The sequence below is a fragment of the Scardinius erythrophthalmus genome (assembly GCF_964197995.2).
Source record: "Scardinius erythrophthalmus genome assembly, chromosome: 3".
NCBI classification, from domain to species: Eukaryota; Metazoa; Chordata; class Actinopteri; order Cypriniformes; family Leuciscidae; genus Scardinius; species Scardinius erythrophthalmus.
In genome coordinates this window covers 53,605,633-53,625,892 of record NC_138223.1, presented here as the reverse complement: position 1 = coordinate 53,625,892, position 20,260 = coordinate 53,605,633, and the positions used below count along the sequence as shown (strand labels likewise).

The following is a 20,260-nucleotide window of genomic DNA, read 5'->3' as shown; positions in this document are numbered from 1 at the left end:
TCGGATGAAACGACCACAAAGTCGATCATCGACCTCCGGCCTAGGGTGTCCTGGTGCCATGTGCACTGATGGACACCCTTATGCTTGAACATGGTGTTCGTTATGGACAAGCTGTAACTAGCACAGAAGTCCAATAACAGAACACCACTCGGGTTCAGATCAGGGGGGCCGTTCCTCCCAATCACGCCCCTCCAGGTGTCACTGTCGCTGCCCACGTGGGCGTTGAAGTCCCCCAGTAAAACGATGGAGTCCCCAGTCGGAGCACTTTCCAGCACCCCTCCCAGAGACTCCAAGAAGGCCGGGTACTCTGCACTGCCGTTCGGCCCGTAAGCACAAACGACAGTGAGAGACCTATCCCCGACCCGAAGGCGTAGGGAAGCGACCCTCTCGTTCACCGGGGTGAACTCCAACACATGGCGGCTGAGCTGGGGAGCTATAAGCAAACCCACACCAGCCCGCCGCCTCTCACCATGGGCAACTCCAGAGTGGTGAAGAGTCCATCCTCTCTCGAGGAGTGTGGTTCCAGAGCCCAAGCCGTGCGTGGAGGTGATCCCAACTATCTCTAGTCGGAATCTCTGAACCTCACGCACAAGCTCAGGCTCCTTCCCCGCCAGAGAGGTGACATATATAGGGCTTCCCCGCCAGAGAGGTGCCCCTCCTTGAACTGCCACCTTACCGTGGTGGAGGGGTTTGAGTACCCGAATGAACCTAGGAGCTATGTTGTCTGGGGCTATATGCCCCTGGTAGGGTCTCCCAAGGCAAACAGGTCCTAGGCGACGGGTCAGACTAAGAGCGGTTCAAAACCCCCTATGATGCCCAAAAAAAGGAGGACCGTGACGTCGCCCGGTATGGCGCAGCCGGGGCCCCACCCTGGAGCCAGGCCCGGGGTTGGGGCTCGTATGCGAGCGCCTGGTGGTCGGGCCTCCCCCCATGGGGTCCGGCCGGGCTCAGCCCGAAGGAGTGACGTGGGGCCACCCTCCCGTGGACCCACCACCTGCAGGAGGGACCGTAAGGGGCCGGTGCTAAGTGGATCGGGCGGCAGTCGAAGGCGGGAGCCTAGACAACCCGAACCCTGGACGTGGAATCTAGCTCTAGGGACATATTAGGGCATATAAATGCTAATTTGCAGTTTAATACGTTGCTTGTACAAATACATTTTATTTCAACATATTCCAGTCGATTTTTACTCATCTCAGTAGGCTATAGCAAAGCAGTTTATTCTTTCACACACAGACGCGCGATTTATATTTAGGCTAAACAGTCTTTACAAATATGTACCCTTCATTCATCTCACAGAAAGGCGAGTCATATTATAGAAATGCGATTCATCTTTTTGCGGTTTGCATAGGCCTACACTAACGTTATTCCATAACGTTATTCCACACGTGAGAAAAGAAAACAGCCTACCTCACTCCTCAGCGGGATCTGCACCTCATATCAGGATATATTGTTCCTCATATCAGCACTGTTCTGAGGAATCTTTTCTCCATAAGGTAGGCTATATTATGCCTCACTCGATCGCGACGCGCTTTGTTTACAGCTGATGTGGGCGTTTCACAGATCTTCAATAGTTCTCAGAATTTGCGTTTGAATAGCACGCGCTCTCCGTGGGCGTGTCACATTACTGTGAATTAGCTCGTAATGAGGTCGACTGGAGTCGCTCTCTTTTTATACAGATTACAGAAGCTGATAATATTTGTTTTTTATATAAATGACTTCATTTAACAGATGCGATCTCAAGCTTTATGCCCGTGGGTCTGTTTGCCTGTTTGACTGAATTTTCGCGGAGTTATAGATCATTTTCGAACGCGTTTCAAATGGGAGTTTACGGATAGAGAGAAGGCAGAAATCGCATCATGTTAAAGTTTCTTTATTTGTCAAAAAGCAAAACACTTTATTTTTATTTTGAGTATACAGAAAAAAAAAATAGAAACTGAACAGGATCGATTGATGTATAACACGAAAACTAAAGATCAAAATTAACAGAGCATTTTGTGTTTATTTTTCATTGCTAAAAAAAAAAACGAGCAAAACGCGCCGGCGCGTTTTTGGTCCCCAGAGGGTTAATTACAGCAGCTCTGTGATTCTACATTATGATTTTCGGTATTTTTCATATAATCCACAAATATTTCATAACCTTTGTTCTGATCAAAAGACTTTCAAATAAATTTATTTAAAACACAGACATCAATAATCAGCCTATGAATCTCAACAATGGTGACAATAATAAAGCATGTTGCAGTGGCTGCCACCAATCACAACTCATTAATGGCTCCCATCATGCATTGCGGTATGAATAAATTAGGATCTGAATTGTCTATGTAATGTACTTTTCCTAATTGAATATTCTGCTCCTCACCATTGTTGAGATGCATAGACTGAATCTTGACATCTGTATGTGCCTAAAAGAATGATTTTTTTTTTTCAAATCAACTTTTAAGATATCCTTTGTATTACATCTATAATTCTGGATATTTATGCAGATTCACAGTTATGCTGTAACCAACAACATAAATCTAAGTCAGAAATAAGGGTCTTAATGAGTTCAGTGATCAAGTTCAAATGATGATTGTCATAATATAACCAACACCATCGGATCACTTTTTTTTTCTTTGCTCATCTGGCAGTTATAAGATATAACAGTCAAACAAAATCTAAAGTAAATGTATAATGGTCTAGAGTCCAACTAAAGCAAACACCCATCACCATAACGGTGGCTTACAATTTGAGATTTTCTCCTTCAGTGATTCTGCTTCACATCAGGTGTCTTCAATAATGCTCAATCATCACTAAATTAATCACTTAATTATCTCATTAACTTTAACACCATTGAGTGTTCATTTAACACTCATATTTTAACACTTTACACTTTTGAGAGTGGACTCATATACACTCCCAGGAGTGTTAATTTAACACTGGAGTTTTTGCTGTGCATTTTTAATTTTTTCAATAACCACGCATAAGCATTATTCTCTTAAAAATAAAAAAATATACATGCATGGTGATCACATATTTTGGTAGCCCTGTTTGTGCTATATAGAGTGAATTTACACCTTTGCCATTAACATGTTTATAAATAACTGAAAAAAGCACAAATGTCAGAGCATGTCAGAACACCTCCAGTGCCCAGAAAACACCTCAGACTCCAGAGGGTTAAAATATTGAGCTTGGTCTGGTGATAGCCAGACTACACAAAGACTAGATACCCAGCATGCATTGCAGCATGAAGGTTTCGATCGTCCATCGAACAATAATAGACCATCAACATCTAAATCTCTATTAATTCTCAATAAGAACTTCTGTAGACGTCTGACAGAAATAAAGTCAGTCTGGTTAGTAATAAGTGAAGCTGGTAGTGATGTAGTACTCGAGTCCGGTCTCGAGACCGATTTCTGCTTTCTTGGACTCGACTCGGACTTGTTCCTTCAAAGACTCGGTCTTGACTTGGACTCGACCCTTCAAAGACTCGGTCTTGACTCGGACTCGGCATAGGCGGTCTCGTCCCCATCACTAGTCCACTAGAATACATACCACTAGAAAATTTTCATTTGCTCTGCATGTCCTAACTATGATTAAAAAAGTCAGGGTGGGCTTAACATGTTGATGACAGAGCAGCACTGTTGAAGCAGTTTAGAAAAATAGGCAGAAGATGATGCATGTGGTAGGGATTTTTTTAATGATAGTAAAAGCATTGTCCATATTAAGACGTTAAAACTGCTCTTTTAAACAAATCCCAATCTAGCTTAATCTGTAGGCCTAACTGTTGATTATTAACTGGGGTGATATTAAATCATGAAAATGAAAACTGACATGTTTTTATGGTCTTGGTCTTGACTCCTAAAGATTCGGTCTCGACTCGGACTTGCTTTCTCAAAGACTCGGTCTTGACTCGGACTCGACTGAATTTGAAAACCAACGGACTCGGTCTCGACTCGGACTCGACCCTTCAAAGACTCTGTCTTGACTCGGACTCGGCATAGGCGGTCCCGTCCCCATTACTGGAAGCTGGTAATGCTGTTTGTGGAGTTGTTTAATCCTCCTCTGCTGAAATCCTCAGAGATTTAATGTCTTCATTTCATCTAAGGCAGTGGCTGAAGTCAGTTGTATGTTTGGAAAACGTTCTTATGAGAAAGATCTGTTATCAGTGTGTGCACTCATATTGTGAGCTGACCATGTGACACCACGCACGTCCCATCATTGCCTCTCTCATCTACTACGTACAACGCTTCACTGATGTCAAGAGTGTGGTGCAAATATAGCACTGTATGTGTGACCAGCAACACTTGTTAAAAACAGTCTTCTAGACTGCAAACAACAAACAAATGATTTTTAGTTAACTCATTTTACAATCAGATTCTGATCTTAAAAATAATATCAAATGGCTGCATCTTACCGTTATAAATGTTCAGATCTGTCACTGAAATCCACTTGTTCTTGTTCTTTTGTCCCGTCTCTCCAGCTCCACACCAGTATATCCCAGAATCCTCTAGTGTCAGATCAGTGATGGTCACAGTAAAAACTCCTGCAGATTCATCATCCCTCAGAGAGAATCTGCCGTTACTGTTTGTTTCTGATGAAACTTTGATACCCGATGTCTCACAGAGCGACGGGTCGCTTACTTTGCACATGAACTTGATCTTGTTCTTCAAATCACTGTTATAATGGCAGGTGATGTTCAGATGCTCTCCAGTCACACGAGACACTAAAGACATTAAATCAGGGCATAAATGAGAGATTTAAGTGTCCCAAATTCTCCTTAATTCTACACTGCATCCTTGAGTCTCTGTTATAGTGACAGTTTGGGAAGTTTTATCAGATTCAATCTAATATAATGTAAATCATGTCAGCTGTTTTGATGTGAACGGCTTCTCTGTTAACAAAGACTGATAATGGAATAAATATAAAATTAAAATGTATTTTACAACAGAAAGACCTGAACTTTTGTGTACAGATAAAGCATACTTTGTGTTTTGAATGAGCGATTTCTCCATAACTGAGACAGTGTTGTGTGTGAGGAAGTGATGCGGGTCAGTGTCTGTGGTGTGAACACTCGCTTATCATCATCTGCAGAGGATACTGTGGTTTCTGTTACCTCACCTCTTTACATCCTTACACAGGGTTCCCACACCTTGGTTAACTTAAAATTCAAGGACCTTTCAAGGACTTTCCAGGTCCAATACCCTCAAATTCAAGGACTTAATGTGGGAACACATTTGTTGTGTCGAATTACAAACGTTGAGGTTCCATCGTAGTTGTTTTGTGCGCACGTGAAGGTCATGGCACCATACAACACAAAGTGCCTCACGCGGGAAACACTTAACATAACGCATAAACACGCGTAGCTAACATAAATCAAGTAAGTATGCATGGGCCACGAAGTGTTGGCAAAATAACACATTAACGGACCGGAGGAAATAATATGGATTTGTTTTTTTGTTTTTTGTTTTCAGAAAACTAAATAAACAAAATAAATTTAAGAACTTTCAAGGAACTGTATCTATTATGTTCATTTTCAAAAACTTTCCAAACAGCAAAATCCCCAGTGTTAAATTAACACTCCTCAGGGTACATACTGTATGTGTCCACACTACAGAGTGTTAAAATGAACGCTGAAGCAGTGTTGAAGTTAATGAGATAATTAAGTTAAGACTGAAGCAGTGTTGAAGTTAATGCGGTAATTAAGTGATTAATTAAGTGATGATTGGCCATTAGTGGTGACACCTGATGATAACAAGCAGACTCACTGAAGGAAAGAGAAACAAGAACAGAAAAAAGAGAAACACAAGAACTACTGACTTCGAGCCATTATTGCACTTATTATTTTACCAGTTTGACTTTATTTCTGTCATACATCTACACACAGTCTTATTTAGATTTAACAAGTTTAGATGGTAATGTTTTATGGAATGTTTCGTTTCATGTCACCATTATGGTGGTCAGTGGTTGCTTTAGTTTAGGCTCTTGACACTTTATTATTTAACATTACTTTTTCTCTGGTTGCTCCAACTCTCTGTTCATAAAGCACATTTGTTGTGGCAAGAGAAACCATAACCTGGGCTGTGTTTCCCGAAAACATTGCAAGCCAAATTTGATCGTACAAACCATTTGTTGAGAACAAGTTAGTCTTAAGATGCTTTTGGGAAACACAGCCCTGGTTATGTTTCAATGATGAAATTACACCCATTGTCACCCATCATTATAAACTGATTATCCAAATGTTTTATTAATTTTTCACTACAGTAGTTACTTCCAGCAATATTTTAATGATCTGAAAGTTTTAAAATCACACACAGACATCAATAATCTACATATGAATCTCAACAATGGTGACAATCAAACAAATGCTTAATGTTGCAGTGCATGATGGGAGCCACCAATCAGAACGCATCAATGGCTGACATCATGCATTGCAGCATGAATAAATTATGCAGCTGAATTGTCCTGTAATTTTCATTGTTTGCTTTTATTTTGCTATTGTTTTGTTCTGACTTTAATAGCTTGTTTTGTGATGTTCAGAGTTGATCTGTTTGTCACTAGTTTGTTTATTGTCACCATTGTTGAGATTCATATGCTGATTCTTGATGTCTGTGTGTTTAAACACAATAACTTCTGTGCAAAAAGTATTTTCAAAATTTTTGATATTGCTGTTGGATCTCAAACTGTAGAATCTCAGAGCTACAATCACCAATAATAAAACAAGACATCAAGCATATAGTCAATAGTCTGATGTCGTCATACTCAGATTCTAGTCAGAATGTCCCATTCATGTATATTTATCTTTGCTTGTTTTTCTATATAATTTAGAGCATTACACTCATTGTCTTTAAACCAGTATAAACAGGTTTGTCTTTGCCTGTCGTCGTCATACTCAGATTCTAGTCAGAATACAGATACTGCTCCATTGAGCTTTGATTATGGGGCGTGTTTCAACCGAACCAGGAAGGAAAATGCCTCTGCACTCAGTTGGATAGACCTACAACCATTCAGAGCAACGGAGTAAGTGACGTATGTTTTTCATCCATGTTTCCGATCGACAAATGCCATGATCGCGGTTCTCTGTTCCTCTTTTAAAATTAATGCGCTGTCGATATCTTCTATAACAGACGCGATGGCGGAATCTACACATAATGTTAAACAAAGTTCGAGAGGAGCACGTTCAAATAATCAATCCAATCAACTTGTCATCAAACAATTACCGTCTACGGTCTACCCTATCAGCATGAGAGGAAGCATATATTTATTAAGTCTGTCAACTCACCTAACATTCCTTGACAGTTTTCAGCATCCCTCCACTCACTCTCGGCTTGTTCTTCCACAGCCAGGAATACGGGGGGAGAACTTTGGGTTTGGGTCGAATACCGAGCCCAGAGCCTCTCCTCGGACAGCATGCCAAATATGCATTTATTCTATCTGACTTATTTGTAAGCGTGAACTCGTGAAATCTCAATTCTCCAGCGCCAGTCATAACGAATTCAACCCAAGCGCTCGTTGATGACGTGGATGATTACGTTGCTCATCTGTCCATCATCGTATAAAGCCTGCCCTGACAATTTGATTGGTCCGAACAATTTTTGTTCCCCTCAACGGATCGAGTCCAGACCGAACTTCCCGACCTAAGAAGTTTGTGGGCAGGGCTAAGTTTGGCTGGCATCCAGGCTATATAGTCAAAGATTCATGCTGATAAAGTCATTATCATCAAAACATACTGTGAGCAGGTCATGTTTTCTCTTGCAGTAACAAATGTGCTTTATAAACACAATGTTGGAACAGTCAGAGAAAAGGGTCAATAGCCCAACTAAAGCAAACACTGACCACCATAATGGTGACTTGAAAAGAAATTCCATAAAACATTACCGTCTAAACTTCTGTTGAATCTCAAGAACTTTTGTCGATGTATGACAGAAATAAAGTCAAACTGGTAATAATAAGTGCAACAATGTGTAATGACTCGAAGTCAGTTGTAGTTCTTGTTTTTCTCTTTTTTCTGTTATTGTTTTTTCTCTTTCCGTCAATGATTCTGCTTGTTAACATCAGGTATCTTCAATAATGCTCAATCATCACTTAATTAATCACTTAATTATCTCATTAACTTCAACACTGCTTCAGTGTTAATTTTAACACCCTGTAATGTGGACACCTATGTACACTGAGGAGTGTTAATTTAACACTGGGGATTTTGCTGTGCAGGGCCTTGAATTATTATTTTTTTCAGATTCACAAACTTTCAAGGATTTCAAGGACCCGTGAGAACCCTGCTTACAACACGTGATACAGCGCTCTCTCAGACACACACAGATCTCTCTGATGTTACTGATATATTAGTTATGATTACATGTTTTACACCATATCTGTGTGCACTGTCCACTTCACTCATACAGAATATTCTGACTTACCAGGTTTAATTTCCAGGTTAATCTCTGTGTATTTATCAAGTTTTCCCCGTCCTGTCCTCACACCACACCAGTATTGGCCTTTATCCTCTGTTCTCAGATCAGTGATGGTGACGGTGAAGATGTGGGTCGTTCTGTCATCGGTCAGAGAGAATCTCCTGTCTTTAGCTGGAGATCCAGATTGAACAGGAATGTCTTTATTGTTTTCTGGACACTCTCCTCTGCAGAGATACTTATTCTGCTCTTCATATCCAGACTCATAGGGACAGCGTATTTCAACTTTTCCTCCTTCATAACCAGTGAAAGTCAAGATCTCTGTTGTCTCACACGCCAAGACTAAAAACATAAGAGAGAGAAACTCAGCTCAGAGCGAACATGGACCTGATTGAGAACAGGTGCTGTTTTAGAAAGACCCAGAAACACAGAATAAACTCTTACCTGACATGATGAGCAGGAGAAATATGAGAAGTTTATGATCACAGATCTGGATCATTTTCTGCTTTATCTGTGAGCCGCTGGTGGCCTGTGTTATGAAGAGCTCTCTCTCTCTCTCTCTCTCTCTCTCTCTCTCTGTCTCTCTCTCTCTCTCTCTCTCTCTCTCTCTCTCTCTCTCTCTCCACACACACACACACACACACACACACACACACACACACACACACACACACACACACACACACACACACACACACACACACTCTCTTTCTCTCTCACTTCCGGTGCAATTGTTAAGCAAGTGTGTCCGGGGCGGTGTGAGCGTTGTGCAGACTGGTGTGAGTGTTAAAGTGTTAAAGTGGTGTGGTGTGAAAGTTTTTTATTCTCTTCTTTCTGCTGTGTTGGATTTTTTAATTAATCAACTAACATTTGTTTTTCTTGCAGGAACAACATTCCTATGCTTTTAAATGTTTCCAAACTCTTTGGGGAAAACTTGTGACTTGTGTGTGTGTGTGTGTGTGTGTGTGTGTGTGTGTGTGTGTGTGTGTGTGTGTGTGTGTGTGTGTGTGTGTGTGTGTGTGTGTCTGTGTGTATAAATAAAAATTATGGGAAGTGAAACTAGATAGATTACTAGTTCTCAAACCTTGTGATAAGTAATCACAAAAACAGAGTTTGCTTGTGCCAGTGACAGAGGGAAAAGTTTGGGGCTTTTGAACCAATTGATCCAATCATATTGAAGGTGACATGTTAGTCACTATAATCTTATTTGTTGTCTTGATTCTATAAAAACTGTTGTTTCCGTGTTTTCTGGTGGGATTCTCAATGGAATGTGTCTGAGATCCTCCGGTCTTGCTTCTTGGAAGAGATTCCCTGAGAACTGCTCGGAAAGATCTCCCAGCCGTGATTAAAGCATTTAAAGGACATTTGCTGAAGTATGTTTGTCGATTATTCCTGCACTGAAGTAAGCTAGTTTAGGGGAACAAGTTAGTTAGGTGACTATTATTGACCTGGGATGTCGATTTGTAGATGAGACCCAGATAGTTAGGTTTAGGGAAAAATCTACCACACTGCTTATCTTCGTGTTGATTTTTTTGTTGTCCGGTTTGCGTCAGCGTTTTTGGGGCTTAAAAACGCAAAAAAGTGAAACCACCCTCCAGAGTGGAAATCTTAAAAACGCTCCACCGTCGCGTTCCCGTCTAAACGGGTAAAAACGCAAAAGTATGCTAGACAGTGAAGGCACCGATCACCGGTCCATTGCCACCTAGCCGCCTGGAGTGCATACTACATCGAATTTCACACACTTTTGCGTCACCATATGCACACAGATTTCCCCCTCAAAACCCTCGTCTAAACGCAGAATAAAAAAGTGATAACACAACGCCACTTTTGCGTTTTCTCTTCAGATCGTTTCCGTGTAAACATAGCCTAACTCTGTTCAGAGAACATTTGGTCCCTCTCTACAGAGAGTTAAAATAACTCTGAATCAGAGTTAAAGTTAATGAGATACTTAAGTTGTTAATTAAGTGATGATTGGGCATTAATGATGAACACCTGCTGTTAACAAGTTCTCAGCAGAGGAGGATTAAACAACTCCATAAACAGCATTACCAGCTTCACTTATTACTAACCAGATTGACTTTATTTCTGTCATATTACGTTTACAGAAGTTCGTATTGAGAATTAACAGAGGTTTAGATGTTGACGATTTATTGAAAATGTATGATCACCATTATCATGATGAGTGTTTCCTTTAGTAGTCCACCACGTATCCACAGTGGGATTCGAGTTCCACAGCTGTACTGAGTAACACATGTGTCTGGGATATGAGCGCTCATGTTGTCAATGAAGAAGCGATACCAGCCTCTCCAGGAGACAGACCTGTCACACTTTATGACTGAAGCATGTGTATTATTGATGGATCTCCATGTATCATTCAGTGCAGTGTAGTTGTAGAAGGGGTCTGATAGATTTTCTGTTATGAAACTATATTAAGAAATCATTACGTTATTGTTAATAAAATTTCATTGTTATAAAATCTATTTAGAAGTGCAGCTTTAGTCATTATCTATTTTAATTTCCAATTAACACAATATTACTTCATAAAGGGGAAGCACAGCACAAGTGAACATTATAGCAGCCGATCACACACACAGTATCCTTCAAAAATGTAGAAAAAGATGACTAATCACCAGAAACACATTGATTTCCCAAGATTTATATGTTAATACCGGTCCAAATTAATTCATACACTGTCAGCAGACATGAGCTGAGAAAAACTGGACATTTCAGCACAATACATTACCAACGCCGGTTGTCTCTTGTGTGACAGTTATAGAGGCCAAGAGATCTGAGATAAAAATGATAATGAATACAAATGAATCAACAACTTACAAAAGATGCAATATTTTAACCAGAACATTCTAGGTGAACTCTATTAAACTCTCATTAATAATGTCACAGCTCAGTCATCTCAATGAAAGAAGTGTGTGTCACATATTAAGAGGGATTCATTTTGAGTGGCTGCTCTCCGAAGATCATCAAACACACATCATTAGATCAATGAAGGCCCAATCTTATAAAGTCTTATTTAGTATCTACTGTGTTGAGCTTAGGGAGGATTTAAACATGATGAAATGTTTTAATCAGATTGGAAACGCACAATAAAATTAGCCCAAATACTTCTTAAACAAACACGTGGACCTACATGTGTTATTATCACAAAAATAAATAAATGAGCAAAAATCACTGCTTATTGACTTACACAGCATAACAGAGATGATAGTCTGTGCTCTTATAAAACCTGTCATGAAATACGAAGAAAAAAAAAATCAATAAAAACTAATGAAAATGTATTTGATTGAATTGAAATTTTGAGTTTCAGAAAAGTACATTCATCATCTGTCATAAATGTTTTTGCAGCAGTGAAAAGCACTTTTATAATATACTCACCTTTATGAAGAGAGAGAGCCATTTTCAGTTTGGTCACACCGGTGTATTTCTCTTTATATAAAAACAGTTCAGATGATGAGTTTCCTTTACAGTTTAGAGAGAGAGAGAAAACAAACAAATGACCCGAGATATTCATGCATGACTTTAGTTTGTTGCATGACTTTGCATGATTTTAGTCAAACACACACAGAAATCCCACTGTATTTGTGAGTTTACAGTACATGTTGCAACAGTCATAAATGAGGAGAGTCTGTAATGGTTTAGAGACACACGATGGCGCCATTAAGCTACTCTATCTTACTTTTGTTTGTGAAAAGAAAGAGAGAATGAAGAGGTTTGGGTGTGTGTTTATTGCAGGGCCGTCGCTAGACTCTTTTTACAGGGAACGAGTCCCAGTGAAATACAGTAAAATATTGCTGATATAAATTCTTGGTTGATGGTGGAGATTAAATTATACCGTCCTGCTCATCATTCACTGATATTTCAACTATCACGTAATATGTGTTTTCTGTCAGAACTAGCCATTCACGAATAAATCACTATTGGTCTAATTGGGGCCGTTTACACAACACTGTTTTCAAAAAAAAAAAAAAGTGATTTCAAAATTGTATGCTTTTGGGGGACTGAAAACAAACTTTTGAAAACAGGTTTTAAAGAGCAAGTTTTTGAAAACGATAACGTTATCGTCTCCATGACAGTAAACTTAAAAATGCGAATCTGTGAAAACAATGGCAGCATGCACACGTGTATTACGTGTTTAGTGTAGTAAAATAAAGCATATCTATGCCCAGTGTGAATAGTTTCATATGAACCTATTGTTTCTATATTGTAAAAATCTTATTTGCAGCAAATACTAGGAGGGGTTTGAAAAGGCCCAGAGTCTAACTCTTCGCCTATGATCCTAGTTGGGATATTATTTGAACTGATTATGATTTGAGTGTGAATTTCACTTATTCAAAGTGAATAGTTGTATGTTGTATGTATTACTTTCACACTACATTTATGTCCATTTTGGAGCATGAAACCTCTGAACCCAGTTTATATTCACCTTGGATCCGAGAAACACCTTATCTCTTTATTTCCATTCTGCTGTGACAAGATAAACACAGATCTGCCCACTACTTTACACTACTTTTACATCAAAGATGCAAATCCACTAGGATTAGAGGAATGCGTGACGTCTTTTGAGCTAATATTTAATAACTTCATTTTATTTGTTGCTGATGTAGCTTATGGGAATTAATCAATAAGTTATGACAACATACGTTTTTACATTGCTTTAACTCATTAAAATAAGTTAAGCAATTTTCCACTTTTTTATTAGTTATACAAGATTCAACTCAGTCAGCTTAATGTAATTTAAGATTACTTATTAATTATACTTTAAAATTTAAAGCAGATCTTTTTTTTTTTGTATTTGATTGATCAGTAGTTTTTCAGTAGGTGAAAGGATAGTATTTGTAGTAAAAAATGAATAAAAAAGCCTTGTGGCAGAAAAAGACCCGATCTGGCCTGAAACGCCATTGAAAAAACTGCAGGAGGAAGATACAGAATGCCTGAACTGCATTAAATTGTTTTCCGTACACTGTAAAATCAAATTAGTTAGGCTTTTAGCTAGATCTAAAAAAACAAGTGAAATAGGAATAGTATGTTGTACAACATAGACAAATGCTATTTTTAAGTTCACTTACACAAGAGTTCTAGTAACTAAAAAAAGAACTGAGAGTACTTGACGATTTACTTTAAATAAAATGTAATTTTTACCACTGTTGTATTTTGCATGCTAAATGTTGAAGTCTGTGTATGACTCAAGCATGATCAATTTTAATTTATTTATTTATTTATTTATTTATTTTATTTTATTTATTTTTTTTTGTGGGAGGGGAGTGTTATTGGTATTATTATTAAAGGAATTAAAATTAATTTCTGGGAAGAAAAAAAATGTTTTGGGTCTATTGCAGTTTTCATTTTAAACTCTTTGCAAATATTTTATTTTTCAAATTTACACATATTCACTCTTATTTGTATGTCATATACAGTATGTCAGTATGTAGGCGAGACCAGGGACAGTTGCAACACTTTTTTTCTCTCAGAGACTATTTGGACTAGACCAACCAAATTTGTATATATTAAACTTGCATCTGTCTGCTAATTACCCATACTATTTAAAGATGATGACATATGACATATGTGTCATCACTCTAGCTTGTTTCTGATTGGAGAAAAATGACATGTTGCAACCATCCCTTGATGCAACTGTCCCCGGTCTCCTCTTCGCAAAATTTGAGTTTTTTGCATCACTGATATTAGCCTGTGGCCGGCCGGTGAACATTTCTATCGTAAATCAGTTGTCAAATATTTACATCTAGTTACACCTCACCCCACAATCTTTCAATGCAAAAACTGGAAAGGGACTTGAAAGGGACTTTGGTTGGAATTTGCACTTGTCTTATGTGAACATTAAGCCCCGCCTTCTTTGATTTGATTGGTCATCTCAAACATTTTGACATTGACGAGCACTGTTAGACAGCATTTTAATTTTTCTAATTACATTATGGCCATTTCTAATTATTGCGGGGGACTTGTTGGTAATTATTATGGTGGTTACGGCCCTAATTTAAACTACAATAACTGATTGCATTAACCCTCTGGGGTCTGGGCTGTTTTTGGGGTCCTTGAGATGTTCTGACATGCCCTGACATTTGTGCTTTTTTCAGTTGCTTATAAACATATTAATGGCAAAAAAAATTACACACTATTTAGCACAAACAGGGCTACCATAATATGTGAGCAACAAGAATGTACATGTCTGCATTTTTGAGAGAATAATGTTTATGCATGGTTATTGAAAAAACTAAAAACTAAAGTTTCTGAAATAAGGCCATAAAACACATTCTAAATATGTGCCAATAAGACTTTTGTCTAATGGATGTCATCACCTAGTGTTTTTTCTTCAAAATGATGTGAAAATCACCCTGCCTTATCATTCACATAACACAATACATTGATTTGAATTTTGCAAAGCACTTTCTGTTTGGAAAGGCCATATGCGGAGTGGGGGTCAACGATCATGTATATGTAGTGGTTCACACCTGAGGAGACAATGGGGCCCGCATACTTAATTAGCTATTAATTCAGGTGAGTCACTGAGCCACAAGAATGCAAGAGCAACAGTTGGAAGCATCTCAATTCTTTTTTTATTTTTCCACAAATTGTGCTTGCAAATTGGCCTATAATATCCAAGGAAAACATGTCTAGTAATTGTGCAGTTAATTCTCATACTGTATTTTCAGTTTTGGAATATTTATCCTCTCCCCAAATTTGTCACTAATAAAACACAATAAAAATTATTTAAAGAAAAGGCTTATATTTACCTTTTAATAATTTGTTTACATCTACCTTGTAAATATATATTTTTAATTAAAAAGGTTACAATTACAACAACAATTCAAGTGTAATCTTTCTTTGTAAAAACTAAAGTATACATTTTATCATACATATTTCAAAGCTAAGGATTTGATTGATTATTTGATAACTTTATTCTTGACAAAACATACTTAACATGAGCAAATATTGGCAAACAAAAGCTTATTTGAGGTGGTAGATATTTTACAGTAAAAATGTATAATCTATCAAGAACTAATCAACGAAATGTTGCCTTTCATATGTCTGTAACATAGGTCTTTCATTTTTATTCTAAGAAATATAAATGTTAATTTGCAGTTTAAAACGTAGCTTATACAAATACATTTTATTTCAACATATTTCAGTCGATTTTTACTCAGTATAGCAATAGTTTGCTAAAACCGAAACATTCATTCACAAACAGAAACGCCTGACTGTAACGTTGTTTTTATGAAATATTAGGGCATATAAATGTTAATTTTCAGTTTAATACGTTGCTTATACAAATAGCCTACATTTTATTTCAACATATTTCTGTCGATTTTTACTCAACTCAGTATAGCAATACTGTCAGAAATGTATTTTCTTTATCTCAGCTTTGTCCATGCAATAGCTTTATTCATAATTATGTTTTGTCCAGAGCATAAGTTTTGTCCAGAGAACAAAAGACCCTGTGCTGTACAGTAAGAAAGCCTTGCTTGCAAATTCCTTTGTATGTATGTAATGTCACATCTGTTTCATATTAAGAAGCACCCCCAAATATAGAAGGGGGGAGAGAGATGTGTGTTTTCTATGCATTGTGTGTTACAGAAGCCTTTTGGACCACAAGGCTCAGAAGGAAAACTTTACCGGATATTTACCATTTATAGGATTGTTATATAAGTATATCTGATATGATATGATGTCATGTATGTTCTCATTGGTTAAGATTGTGATACTCCCTATACATTTTCAGTATATATTCTTTGTCCAGACTCTTGGAAAAGCTAAGCTATTTTCCTGAGCTTCCCAGCGCTGGTTTCTTTCTTTTGTTTTATTCATTCACTACCCAAATAAAGGACGGAAAGAAAAGGCACTTCGTGTTGGAACAATTTTATTTCTAACAAATACAGTTTGCTAAAACACCATCATTCATTCACACAGAGACGCAATTTAAATTTAAACTGTCTTTTTGTGAGCTGTGATAAACAGCGCGCATCTCTGCGGCTGCCGTTCATTCATTCACAGAAACGCGATTAACTTGAGAAGGGAAAAAAACTTACTACATATTCGGATCCTCTCTCCTGCAATACCCGCACTCTGAGGTAGATTTTCCATTATTATTATTTCTCACAGTGCTGCCAGATGGTGTTAACACGTAGTAGGCTACAATGATATGATTAAACTTGTGTTTTCTCGAGCTGATATGGGGGCGTTCACAGGTTTGCTTGGATTGCCTCAGTAATTTGCATTTGAATAGCACGCGCTCTCCGTGGGCGGAGTCACATTACATTTGAATTAGCTCTAATTAGCTCGACTGGAATCGCTCTCTTTTAATACAGATTTCACAAAATGAGAATAATTGTTTTTTATATAAATTACCTCATTTAAAAGAAGATAATTCAAGCTTCATGTCTGTGTGTCTGTATGCCTGTTTGACTGAGAATTCGCTGAGTTACAGTTCATTTTCGGAAGCGTTTCAGAATGGTCTTCACTGACAGAGAGAAGGCAGAACTCGCATCACGTTTATTTTTCTTTATTTGGCAAAAAGCACAACACTTTGTTTTTATTGTGAGTATACACAAAAATAATACACATTTAACAGAATCGATTGATGTATGAAACTTGCTTTTAATATCAAAAGTCCACAGAGCAAAATTAATTTCTTTTTGAACTGAACTTGAATACCGTCGACCCCAGGGGGTTAATGATGAGATTTTGCATACAAGTTCAGTTTCTGTGAATTTGAGTTAGGAAGAGTATGTAGTAGTTGGGTAATCAAGGTAATGAACAGTTCCATGAAAAATAATAAACATTTCATTAATTCATTCAATTTTGTCCCTTGGTGCAGTTTTTATGAGTTGTCTATCATTTTTGTACAACACCACACAGTTCTGTAATATGTGCCCTCTTTGTTTTCCCTTAGAACACGTTTGCCGTAACGGTGGCATGGACGAGGGAATGGAAACTGACCCATTTGCTAGTTTTGGCATGGGTGGCATGGGCGGTTTCCCACGCTCCTTTAACACACGAGGTCCCAGCGGGGCACTGGCCAAAAAACAGGATCCTCTCGTGGTCAGTCTAGAAGAAGTGTTCACTGGCTGCACCATGAAGATGAAGATCTCCCGCAAACGCCTGAATCCCAACGGAAGAACGACGCATACTGAGGACAAGATCCTTACAGTGGAAGTGAAGAAAGGCTGGAAAGAAGGAACCAAGTTTCCGCCCTATTTTAGTTTCCTTGGGTCAAGTCTAGCAGAAAGCCTCCAGCTGTGAACTCTTGGCCAGCATTTGGTTGTCAACTACACACATCTAACACATCAAACTTTACTTATTCCAAAGATGGACAGTAGAGCATGATGTGATGTTGCGGGGCTATAATATAGTTTCTTATCAGCAGCCTGATCCTTTGGACACCTCAGGGAAGTCTTTCTGTGAAAGTAGCTTGTACTTTTTCTGCTAATACGGTCTAATGTGACCATTTATTGATGCCATGTCACGGGTCATGAATCGGCTGTCTCATGCTGATGTGTCTGTGTGAATGTAATTGTGTGGGTGTGGTTACTCGTTGTGTTGATTAGTGTCTCCAGCTGTCATTAATCCCAATTCCCTTTATATGCCCAGTAATTTCCCTCTCATGTTGTCAGATCGTTGTGGTTGGTGGAAGTGAGGAAGTGTGTCCTGTTCCCGTGCCTCGTCTGCTAGTTCCTCGTCTGGATTTCGTCAGTACTTCGTGTCGTCTGGATGTTCCACGGTTCCTGTTGTTTCACTCGAGCACGCTGATCACCACACCACCACCGGATCGCCATCTCGTCCCTGCTTAATTTGCCACCTGAGTGTTTGTCCCCAATCTGTGTCTTACATCTGACCACTACTAATAAACTGAGTTTTACTTGCATCTTGCATCCTCCTGTTATTTCCTCACAGAATGATCTGACCAACCATGGATGCAGCAAGTGTGACCCAAGTCAACGACTTCATTGCTCACACCATCACACGAATGGACCTACAAGAGGAGAGCATCTCGGGCACAGGTCGTACGGTACAAGCACTCGTGAAGCAGGTGACCGAGCTCACCCAACAAGTACAACTTCTAAGGATTCCCACTGCGCCCCCCACGCCAACCGTTCCCCCACCATCAGCGCCTGCAGCAGCGGAAGGATCGGCGCCACGCCTACCCACACCAGGGGGATATTCTGGTGAGCCTGAATATTGCAGAGCGTTCCTCACGAGATGTTCCATGCATTTCGCCCTACAGCCACGCACGTTCCAGAGCGAACAGGCTAAGGTGGCATTTGTATTAACCCTGCTGTCAGGGAAAGCAGCGCTTTGGGGAACGGCGGTGTGGGAGAATGGAGACAACTGCTGCACCTCGTTCCAGGCACTCTCCGAAGAAATGAAGAGAGTTTTCGATCGCCCAGTGGCGGGTAAGGAGGCGGCCAGATTACTCGCCGAACTGCGACAGGGAGAAGGCTCGGTGGCGGACTTTTCCATTCGGTTCCGCACCCTGGCCGCAGAGTGCCATTGGAACGAGGCGGTGCAGTGGGATATGTTCCTGCATGGGCTGGCTGACCGCGTTATAAGGGAGATTTACGTGATGGACTTACCGAGACGCTGAACGGACTGGTGGAACTTGCTCTGAGAGTGGACGCTCGACTGAATCGTGTGACCAGATTGACGCACCCCAGCCGTCCACAGCCCAGCACGGAGGACCACCAGCCCGGTGGTGCGAGCGCGGTCAGCCCCGCATTCGACCACGAGCCCATGCAGGTGGGGAGAGCTCGGCTTTCCCGGGAGGAGAGGGAAAGGCAGAGATCCCAAGGACTCTGCCTATACTGTGGCCGGGCGAGTCACTTCATCCACTCCTGCCCGGTAAAAGAGCAAGCCTGGCAGTAAGTATGAGGCTACTATCGGGTGGGATCTCCGCCGAGAAGACCTCATCACCATCATCGACCCTCCTCCCGGTAAGACTGAGATGGCGAAAATCGACGCACTGCACCAACGCACTACTGGATTCGGGAGCGGAGGGTAATTTCATGGACTTCAAACTTGCACTTAAGCTTCAGATTCCCGTCACTCCCCTCCCGCACCAGATTACCGTCAACGCACTCAATGGTCAAGAACTTCCCCGGATTACACATTCTACTGAAAACGTCACCCTCATCACTTCTGGCAATCACACATAACTCCTCTCATTTCTACTCATGGACTCACCACTTGCACCAGTGGTTTTGGGACACCCGTGGCTTTCCAGACACAACCCCCGTGTCGACTGGTGCACTAATACTGTTTCCACATGGAGTAACCACTGTCATGAGTCCTGTTTAGTGTCTGCCTGTCCCTCTGTGTCTGGTTCTATGTTTCAGAGTGAGGCAGCAGATTTGTCTAACGTGCCTGCGGAGTATCTCGAACTGAAGGAGGTGTTCAGTAAGTCTCGTGCTGCTTCTCTCCCTCCGCATCGTTCCTATGACTGTGCGATAGATCTACTGCCAGGTAAATCTCCGCCTAAGGGCAAACTTTACTCTCTTTCTGTTCCTGAGAGGGAGGCCATGGAGAAATATATTTCTGATTCTCTAGCCTCTGGGTTCATCCAGCCTTCCTCTTCTCCTGCGGGGGCGGGGTTCTTTTTCGTTGGGAAGAAGGATGGTTCTCTGCGACCTTGCATTGATTTTCCAGGCACTCGTGAATGACGTGTTGAGAGACATGGTAGATCAGTTCATATATGTTTACCTGGATGACATATTGCTTTTTTCTTCGTCTCTCCAGGAACACATTCAACATGTCAGACGAGTGCTCCAGAGACTGTTAGAGAATGGGCTTTTTGTCAAGGCGGAGAAATGCGCATTTCATGCACAGTCTGTTCCCTTCCTAGGGTACATCAT

General features: G+C 40.0%; 1 protein-coding gene across 1 annotated transcript in view; it reads right to left on the bottom strand.

Annotated features, from left to right (window-relative positions):
- LOC308687450 (uncharacterized protein) overlaps positions 1-8,927 on the bottom strand; it is a 77,706-nt gene extending 68,779 nt beyond the window's left edge. The window contains exons 1-3 of the mRNA XM_081360013.1: positions 8,829-8,927; positions 8,394-8,726; positions 4,394-4,702 (exon numbers count right to left, since the gene is read on the bottom strand). Of these exons, the coding sequence (XP_081216139.1) occupies positions 4,394-4,702; positions 8,394-8,726; positions 8,829-8,883 (697 nt within the window). The 5' untranslated portion in view covers positions 8,884-8,927. The remainder of the gene's footprint in view (positions 1-4,393; positions 4,703-8,393; positions 8,727-8,828) is intronic.
- Between the last annotated feature and the right edge of the window lie 11,333 nt (positions 8,928-20,260).